At 60.5% G+C, this 9960-nt stretch overlaps 1 protein-coding gene across 1 annotated transcript; it reads right to left on the bottom strand.

The window, feature by feature from the left end:
- Positions 1–5891: 5891 nt before the first annotated feature.
- On the bottom strand, positions 5892–6464 carry LOC120713464. The gene has a single exon (XM_039999422.1). The coding sequence runs from the start codon at positions 6462–6464 to the stop codon at positions 5892–5894; it is 573 nt and encodes a 190-aa protein (XP_039855356.1).
- Between the last annotated feature and the right edge of the window lie 3496 nt (positions 6465–9960).

The raw sequence follows: 9960 nt of genomic DNA, 5'->3' as shown, positions 1-9960 counted from the left end.
ATGAGTGATTGAACAACACAGTGTGCGTGTGACGTTTCTCTTGGTTGGTGTCGATGCAGGTGATAGGTGGAGACTGAACATGCGGCGACGTGTGAAGAATGAAGATATGATGCCACGCCGATGGACTGAGAGCGGTGAAGGGTGGATCAAGACTTGCGTTCGAGGGATTTGAGATCGTGCGGTGTATGTCTACTGTACCTGACGACACAGCGAGAGAACGTTGGTGGACGGTTTCTTGGTTAAGCCACAAAACCAAGATCCCGGACGTTCGTTGCGGCGGACGTGGCTGAAGACGGGGACAATTGTCGATCGCGAGAAGATTCCGGATCGTCGTGCGGCGAGATCACGGGACGCCATGGTGCTAGATGGAAGGATCGCGGACATCGAGATTGTTTGCCGTGGAGGATGATATTGAGTGATACGCGCCGATTACGTTAATTTGATTTACGTAATGGCAAATTTGTAATTTAGGTAGTGCCACCCTATGGGTTATAAATATGTGGCACCTAGGATTGAGGGGTATGCGTTTTTAGGGTTTTTGGGCGTTTGCTACAGTAGCCGCCGTGAACAGTTCCGCGCTACAGTAGCCGCCGTGAACAGTCCGCGCTACAGTAGCCGCATCCCTGAAGCTCTTCTTGCGTGCACTCCTCTCTCCAGTCTAGCCTAGGGTTTAATTCCTAGTGAGGGATTTTTGTTGATCTCTCTAATCAAGAGAGGGAGGACGATCGGGCGGAGGCTAGATGCAATTTTGTAAGAACAAGTACTTGGTTTAATACTTTATCATTAAGTATTGTTCTTCGTTTCATTGCATCGTGCTTATTTGTTCTTCGTCAGGTTTATCGTCGGTTTCAATCTAGGTTTTCTTGATCCGCATTTTATACTTAATTTCCTTGCATAATATTTTGAGAATAGATTTCTAGTGATCTTGTGAACCTATGTTTCGAGTTTCCTCGCGTTTGGATCTAATTTGCTAAAGTTCTTGAAATTTGGGAGTTTGATCTGTTTGCTTCCGTGCGAAATTATTTTGAGTTGCTCCCATTCACCCCCCCTCTGGTCGCATTTTCCGGTCCTACATAAACAGAAGTTGTTACGGGTCGGGAGCAGCCGGCCCCGGCCCAGCCGGCGCAGCAGCCGGCGGCCCCGGCGTGGATCACGAACCAACGCCGGGGGCGCCGCCCAAGTGGCTAGGAGAGCCACGATTTATTTCCTTAGGGTTCTATTTGCTTTTCTAAAGTGTGGGACAATTTGTAAGTTAAATACTCTCCTCTAGATGGAATGAGATTAGGCTGGGAATTAATTCCGGTTGGCCTCACGGGGCCGACACTAGCTCTCGCGATCTCTCTCTCGCGCGCGCGACTCCCACACGCACGCCGCCACCGCTCCCTGCTGCAGCCACGACACCTACTCGCCGGCCGCTGCGCAAGCGTTCTCCTCCCTCCTCCCATCCATACGCACTATGCAGTCGCGGTAAGATCAACGATCCTATCAACCTGGTATCAGCTATGCCAGGCGACGAAGGCAAGAACCCTACACCGACGACCATCGACGGATTGGCGGCCATGATGACCAAGGTCCTCGGTCGCCTGGATGGTTTGGACGCCTTGGACGACATCAAGGCGCGTCTGACATCGTTGGAGTCGCAGCGCGCGCCGACCTCCACCGCGCCCTTCTCCTACGGGCTGCCAGGGTTTGGATCCACGACGATGGCAGGCTCTTCTTCGTCGGCCGCCGTCGCCACGAGCGCGGCGCCCACTACGTCCACTACGGCGCCGTCCCTGCCGATCACCAGCATCCCGTTCCCCCAATTGCCATCGTCGATTCCGGATGGGTTCACCATGCACTCGTTCGGGGCGTCCGGGGCGCAAGGGCACGGCGGTGCCAGCGAGCACCTGGGGGTGATAGGATCATTGATCCTAACGAGACTGCATAGGGCGTAGGGATGCGAGGAGGGAGGAGGAGGAGGCTTGCGCCGCTGCCGGCGAGTGGGCGTCGTGGCTACGAGCAGCGGCCACGGAGGAGGCGGCGGCTTGCGAGGCTAGCGCGAGAGACAGAGAGGGAGGCGGCGTGCATGGCTACCCCATGAGGCAAGGGCAAGAATATTGCCTTGCTTGATTCTCTCTTAATTGTTTAGGGATACTTATATCCTTTTACAAACCAACTAATTTATGGAAACAATTAAAATATCTAAAAGAGCATATCTTAGCCACTAGTGCGACGGCGACGTTGATACGTGATCATCGGCGGCGGCTGCGACAGCTCGGGCGCATGGGCGGGCGCATAGGCCAGCTGGGCCTGGCCCATAACATCTCTCTGCTCCTCAGGAAATAGCTTGTCCTCGAGCTGGAAGTCGGTGCAGCGCTCGACGAAGGAATCCCGTGGCTCCCAGGTCGCATCATCTGGAGGTAGCCCCTGCCACTCCACGAGAATCTCCTAGGCGCCATGCTGAAAGCATGCCCGCCGCACCCACGCAGGAGTCAAGACCACCCGGCCATCATGAATGGGCGGCAATGGCGGTGTGGACGCAGGAGGGTCGCCGTGGAAGGGCTTCAGCAACCCCACATGGAAGACATTGTGGAGGCGCGACCCCTCTGGAAGTTGTAGGCGATAGGCCACCAACCCGATGCTCTCAATCACCTGGAACGGGTCGGTGTAGCGAGGGCCGAGCTTGCCCTCGGGACGGCGCTCCAGCGAGTGGGTCGGCCTGTGTAGCAGGCGGAGCCAGACCCAATCACCCACCGCAAACTCCAGCTCGCGATGGTGAACGTCATAGTAGTGCTTGGAGTGCTGACGAGCCTGGAGAAGACGCTCGCGGACGTCGGCGAGGAAGGAGTCGTAGTCGCGGAGAAGCGTGTCGGCCGCGTCCGTCTGGGCTGCGCCGGCGGTGTGTGGAAGGAACACCGGCGGTGGCCGCCCGTAAACCACCTCGAACGGCATCGCCCGAAGCGTTGTGTGGTACGAGGTGTTGTAGCAGTACTCCGTCCACGCGAGCCAGTCCACCCAGGCTAGCGAGTGGTCTCCTGTGGCGCACCGCAGGTACATGGCCAGCACCTTGTTGACGATCTGCTATTGGCCGTCCGTCTGAGGATGAAACACCGTGCTGAAGCAGAGCTGGACGCCGGCCATCTTGAACAGGTCGCGCCACATGTGGCTAGTGAAGACTGGGTCCCAGTCGCTGACGATGGACGTCGGGAAGCCGTGGAGCCGAACGATGCCGTCGAAGAAAGCGCAGGCGACCGACAAAGCCGTGTACGGATGGCTTAGGGCGATGAAGTGCGCATACTTCGAGAAGCGGTCCACCACAGTGAGGATGACCGACTTCCTGCCGACCTTGGGCAGGCCCTCGATGAAGTCCATCGAGATGGCCGCCCACACCTAGGAGGGAACCTTGAGGGGCTGGAGCAGCCCCGCTGGCCGGTGCGTCGGCGTCTTGTTGCGCTGGCATGTCGGGCAGGCGCGGACGAACTCCTGCACCAGCCGCCTATCGTGGGGGATGTAGAAGTCGGCGCGCAGACGCTGTAGGGTCTTCTGGACGCCCTCATGGCCTGCTGAATGGACCAATGAGAGCACCCGCTGGCGAAGGTCGTCCTGGGCTGGCACGAAAATGTGCTTGCCGTGGAGGACGAGCCCAGCATCCCAGCCCCAAGGAGCCGTGAGGCCCTCACCCTGGTGCTGGGCGGCCTCGTTGTCGGTGGAGGTAGCCGCTCGAATGTCATCGATGAGGCTGACGGACGGCTCGGAGATGGCGTGGAGCGCCGCTGCGTCGTCGGCGCTGGACTCGCTGTCGCGGTGAGAGAGGGCGTCGGCCGCAGAGTTGAGGCGCCCTGGACGATACTCCACGGCGAAGTCGAAACCGAACAGCATGCTGAGCCACTGGTGCTGTGGGATGGTGGACAGCCGCTGGTCGAGGAGGTACTTCAAGCTGTAGTGGTCGGTGCGGACCAGGAAGCGGCGCCCCCACAAGTAGGGCCGCCAGTGCCGCACAGCCTGTACCAGGCCAATGAGCTCCCTCTCGTAGGCCGCCAGCTTGACGTGGCGGGCGGCGAACGGCCTGCTGAAGAAAGCCAGGGATCCGACCCCCTGGTGGAGTACGACTCCAAACCCGATGCCGGAGGCGTCGCAGTTGTCCACGAACTGCCGCTCGAAGTCCGGCATCTGCAGAATCGGGCCGGTGGAGAGCGCCTGCTTCAGCGCTGCGAAAGCCTCCACTGCTTCCGCGGTCCAGGCGAAGTCCTCCTTGCGCAGGAGGAAAGTCAGGGGGCGGCTATGGCCCCGAAGTCCCGGATGAACTTCCGGTAGTACCCGGCGAGTCCCAGGAAGCCGCGGACGCCACGGGCCGAGCAGGGCTCAGGCTAGGACGCCACAGCCTCCACCTTAGCACTGTCCATGGAGACGCCCCCGGCCATGATGACGTAGCCGAGGTAGGCGACTGAGATGGAGCCGAAGGATCACTTGAGGTGCTTGAGGTGGAGGTCGTGGGCGCGGAGCGCGTCGAAGACGAGGCGGACGTGCTATAGGTGCTCGGACCACAAAGAGCTGTAGATCAGGATATCATCAAAGAAAACAAGCACGAACCGCCGAAGGAACAACTGTAGGACGTCATTCATGAGAGCCTGGAATGTGGCTGGCGTGTTGGAGAGACCGAATGGCATGACGAGGAACTCAAAGTGGCCGTGGTGGGTACAGAATGCGGTCTTCTCCACGTCAGCCAAGTGCATGCACCATTGGTGATAGCCGGAGCGCAAATCTAGCTTGGTGAAAAACTTGGCGCCGTGCAGCTCGTCGAGGAGCTCATCGACCACCGGGATCGGGAAATTGTCCTTGGAGGTCTTGTCGTTCAACGCGCGGTAGTCGATGCAGAAGCGCCAAGAGTCGTCCGCCTTCTTGACCAGCAGCACAGGCGCCGAGAACGGCGAGGTGCTGGGCCGAATGATGCCCTGAGACAGCATTGTGGCACACTGGCGCTCGAGCTCGTCCTTCTGAAACTGGTGGTAGCGGTACGGGCGGACCACCACTGGAGCCGTGCCCGGCAGGATTTGGATCCTGTGGTCGTAGGGGCGGGACGGTGGCAGCCCGTGCGGCTCGGCGAAGACGTCATCGTACTGCTGGAGGTGGACATCGAGGAGGGGGCGCTCGGGGTCGGTGGCTAAGGCCCGTAGGCTCGGCTCGAAGATGTCATCGCGGGGGGATCCAATCCCCCTCCAAAAGAACGCCATGCAGAGGTCCTCGAAGTCCCATAGGATGGGGCCCAAGGTCCGCAGGTAGTCGACGCCGATGATGACGTCGAAGCCGCCCAGGTCAATGCCGAGGTAGCTGATGGTGAACTCCTCCTTGCCAATGTGCAAGGCGACATTGCGGGCTACCACCCCGCAAGGCACGCGGTCGCCATTGGCGACCGTCACGTGCGTCTTGGTCGTCGATGTCGCCAGGCCCATGCGACGCATCAGGTCCACGTGGACGAAGTTGTGCATCGAGCTGCTGTCGAGGAGGGCCGTGAGGCGGTGACCGTGGATGTAGACGGGCAGCAGCATCGTGTCCTCCGTGCGGATGCCGGCGATGGCGTGCAAGGAGACCACCGGTGCGGCCTTCTCGGCAGGCAGGGCGTCGTCGTCTCCGATCGCCGCGCCGTCCTCGCCGTCGGACGTGTAGTCGCTCACCTCTAGGAAGAAGAGACGCTGGCGCTGGTGTCTGCGGATGTAGGGCTCATCGCAGTTGTAGCAAAGGCCCTGGTGGCGGCGCTCCACCATCTCAGCAGGAGAGAGACGGCGGAACTGTCGAGGCGGTGGCGCCGGTAGGGTCGGCGCCGGGGCTGCCGGTGCGGGCAGCGCTGGAGGGGCCGCGCGTGGTGCAGCTGGCGGTGGCAGGGGCAGGTGCTGGGGTAGGCGCCCTGCACGCTACGACGGAGCGGTCGCCGTGGCAGCCGTGCGGCGCTCGAAAGACCGCGCCAACTGCATGGTGGTCTGAAGATCCTGGGGCGCCCGGAGCTCGATGTCGACGCGGATGTGATCTGGGAGGCCACCCACTAACAGGTCGGCCTTCTGGAGTGGGGAGAGCTCCGGCGTGTGGCACACCAGGGCGTTGAAATGCTCCTGGTACTCCTGGATAGTGCCGTGCCAGGGGAGCCGCGCGAGCTCCGAGAGACGGTTGCTGCGGACGGCTGGACCGAAGTGCTGGTTGGCGAGGTCCTTGAAGCGTTCCCACGACGGCATGCCCTCGTCCTGCTCGAGGGCATAGTACCAGGTCTGCGCCACCTCGGTCATGTGGTACGAGGCGAGCCAAACCCGATCCGAGGCCAGTGTACGCTGTCCTCGGAAGAACTGCTCACAACGATGGAGCCAGTTCAGGGGATCATCAGCGCCGTCGTAGGATGGGAAGTCGATCTTGCTGAAGCGAGGGACGCCCAGGCGCTTGTTGAAGCCGCCGGTCCCTGGCGTGGACAGCGCACCGAACGCGGGAGCGCCAAACATAGATGGGATCGGCTACGGCGAGTGGGGGAACGGGATGCTGGTGATGGGTAGGGAGGGCGCCGTCGACAGGGTCGGAGCCTTCGACGAGGAGCTCGCCAGCGTAGTCGACCCAAAACCCGGCATCCCATAGGGCATGGAGGCGCTAGGGTTTGGTGGCGCTGACCAGCGCGCCTCCGCGGCGGAGAGGCGTTCGTCTAGGCCGCCGAACAGCTTGGTCATCATGGCGGCGAGCTCTTCCACCGTGGTTGGCGGCGGCGATGACGATGGGAGGGCTCTTCCCGTCGCCCGGCATAGCTGATACCAGGTTGATAGGATCGTTGATCCTACCGCGACTGCATAGGGCGTAGGGATGCGAGGAGGGAGGAGGAGGCTTGCGCCGCTGCCGGCGAGTGGGCGCCGTGGCTGCGAGCAGCGGTGACGGAGGAGGCGGCGGCGTGCGAGGCTAGCACGAGAGACAGAGAGGGAGGCGGCGTGCGTGGCTGCCCCGTGAGGCAAGGGCAAGAATATTGCCTTGCTTGATTCTCCCTCAATCGTTTAGGGATACTTATATCCTTTTACAAACCAACTAATTTATGGAAACAATTAAAATATCTAAAGGAGCAGATCTTAGCCTCTAGTGCGACGGCGACGTTGATACGTGATCATCGGCGGCGGCTGCGCCGGCTCGGGCGCATGGGTGGGCGCATGGGCCGGCTGGGCCTGGCACATAACAGGGGGTTCCGCGTTTCAATAAGATCGACTTCCCCTGCTACGACGGCGTTGAAGATCCACTGAACTGGTTGCACTGCTGCGAGCAGTTCTTCCGCGGCCAGCGCACCCTGGCTTCAGATCGCGTCTGGCTCGCCTCATACCACATGACTGGCATGGCTCAGGCCTGGTACTACGCCCTCGAGCAGGACGAGGGCATGCCATCCTAGGAGCGCCACAAGGAGCTCGTCACCCAGCAGTTTGGGCCAGCCATCCGTGCCAATCGTCTCTCGGAGTTGGCACGGCTCCCCTGGCACAGTACCATCCAGGATTACCAAGAGCGCTTCAATGCCATGGTGTGCCACACGCCGGAGCTGTCGCCGCAGCAGAAGGCGGACCTCTTCGTGGGTGGCCTGCCCGACCACATCCGCGTCAAAGTCGAGCTCCGCGCCCCCCAGACACTCCAGGATGCCATGCACTTGGCACGACTTTCGAGTGTCCCGCGGCGGCCACTGCGACCGCGCCGCCACAGCGCTCAGGGCGCCTTCCCCAGCGCCTCCCCCTGCCACCACCCCCGACGGCGCCTCGCCCGGCCGCGTCAGCCCCGGCGCTGCCGACCCCGACCGCCTAGTGCCGGCCCTACCAGCGCCTCCGACCCGGATGTTTCGCCGCCTGACGCCGGCCGAGATTGCGGAACGTCGCCGCCAGGGCCTCTGCTTCAACTGCGACAAGACATACGTCCGCGGGCCCCGGTGCCAGTGCCTCTTCTCCCTGGAGGTCAGCGACTACACGTCCGACGGCAAGGACGATGCGGCTGCAGGCGACGCGGACGCCCTGCCAGCAGAGGAGGCCGCCCCGGTGGTCTCCTTGCACGCCATCGTCGGCATCCGCATGGAGGACACGATGTTGGTGCCTGTCTACATCCACGGTCACTGCCTCACGGCCCTCCTCGACAGCGGCTCAACGCACAACTTCGTCCACGTCGATCTGATGCGTCGCATGGGCCTGGTGACATCGACGACCAGGACGCACGTGACGGTAGCCAATGGCGACCGCGTGCCTTGCGGGGTGGTGGCCCGCAACATCGCCTTGCACATAGGCAAGGAGTTCACCATCAGCTACCTCGGCATTGACCTGGGCGGTTTCGACATCATCCTCGGCGTCGACTACCTGCGGACCTTGGGCCCCATCCTGTGGGACTTCGAGGACCTCTGCATGGCGTTCACGTGGCACGGGCGCCGCATCTTCTGGCGGGGGATTAGGTCCCCCCGTGACGACATCTTCGAGCCGAGCCTGCGGGCCTTGGCCACCGACCCCGAGCGCCCCCTCCTCGATGTCCTCCTCTAGCAGTACGACGTCTTCACCGAGCCGCGCGGGTTGTCTCCGTCCTGCCCCTATGACCACAGGATCCACCTCTTGCTGGGCACGGCTCCAGTGGCGGTCCGCCCTTACCGCTACCCCCAGCTGCAGAAGGATGAGCTCGAGTGCCAGTGTGCCACCATGTTGTCCCAGGGCATCATTCGGCCTAGCACGTCGCCGTTCTCAACGCCTGTGCTGCTGGTCAAGAAGGCGGACGACACGTGGCGCTTCTGCATCGACTACCGCGCGCTCAACGACAAGACCTCCAAGGACAAGTTCCCGATCCCGGTGGTCGACGAGCTCCTTGACGAGCTACATGGCGCCAAGTTATTCACCAAGCTGGACTTGCGTTCCGGCTATCACCAGGTGCGCATGCACTTGGCCGACGTGGAGAAGACGGCGTTCCGCACCCACCACGACCACTTCAAGTTCCTCATCATGCCGTTCGGTCTCTCCAACGCGCCGGCTACGTTCCAGGCGCTCATGAACGACGTCCTGCAGTCGTTCCTTCGGCGGTTCGTGCTTGTCTTCTTTGATCCTGACCTACAGCTCTTCGTGGTCCGAGCACTTGCAGCACGTCCGCCTCATCTTCGACGCGCTCCACGCCCACGACCTCCACCTCAAGCGCTCCAAGTGCTCCTTCGGCTCCAGCTCGGTCGCCTACCTCGGCCACGTCATCTCGGCCAGGGGCGTCGCTATGGGTGGGCGTTCGGGTTATCCAAAAAATTCGGGTAGTATTTTTCGGGTTTTTAAAAGTTTGGGTTTAGAAAATTAAAACCCAAAAATTACCCTAAAAAAACAAAACCCGACGATTCGGGTACCCGCAATTTCGGGTTCGGGTTGGGGTAATCCCGAATTACCCGAGATTACAGAAAATGTCACCGGCGTCTAGTTTCTAGAATGAGGTTTTGGATGAAAAAAAAATCACCAAATACAATAAGAAGGAATCCAAAATCAATCACCAAGACATCATCATTGTTCCTTTTCCGTCTAGCCAGACAAAGATCTAAATTCCAATCATATAAAAATATACCAAATCAATCACCGTCTACATGTGGTAGCGGATTAGCAAAGGCAAGAGGCTGATGCAGATCTTCATGAGGTGCAAGCTGCTAGCCTACTACAACTTGACGCTGCTATCCTGAGAAGCTCCCTTGCCCCCGCACGCTTGCACCTGATTGCAGCGCCGCTGGGCACCGGATGCCGATGGTGATGCGACGGGGAAGATGAGGCGCTGCCGGCCTACAGGCTGTAGCTCGACGAGGAGGGCGGTGGTAAGAACAGCGATGCCATCGGCCGTCGCACACTCGCGCTGCCGATGGCCGGTTGTAGGATCAAGAACACCGACTAGAGGGGGGTGAATAGGCAGTTTAAAATCTAAAGCCAACAACACTAGAGAAATTTAATTAGTAACAAAGGAAAGCCCTCTGTCATGCTATTACTATCTCTA

The sequence above is a fragment of the Panicum virgatum genome, chromosome 6K (assembly GCF_016808335.1).
Source record: "Panicum virgatum strain AP13 chromosome 6K, P.virgatum_v5, whole genome shotgun sequence".
Taxonomy (NCBI): Eukaryota; Viridiplantae; Streptophyta; class Magnoliopsida; order Poales; family Poaceae; genus Panicum; species Panicum virgatum.
This window is presented reverse-complemented; position numbering and strand designations above follow the sequence as displayed.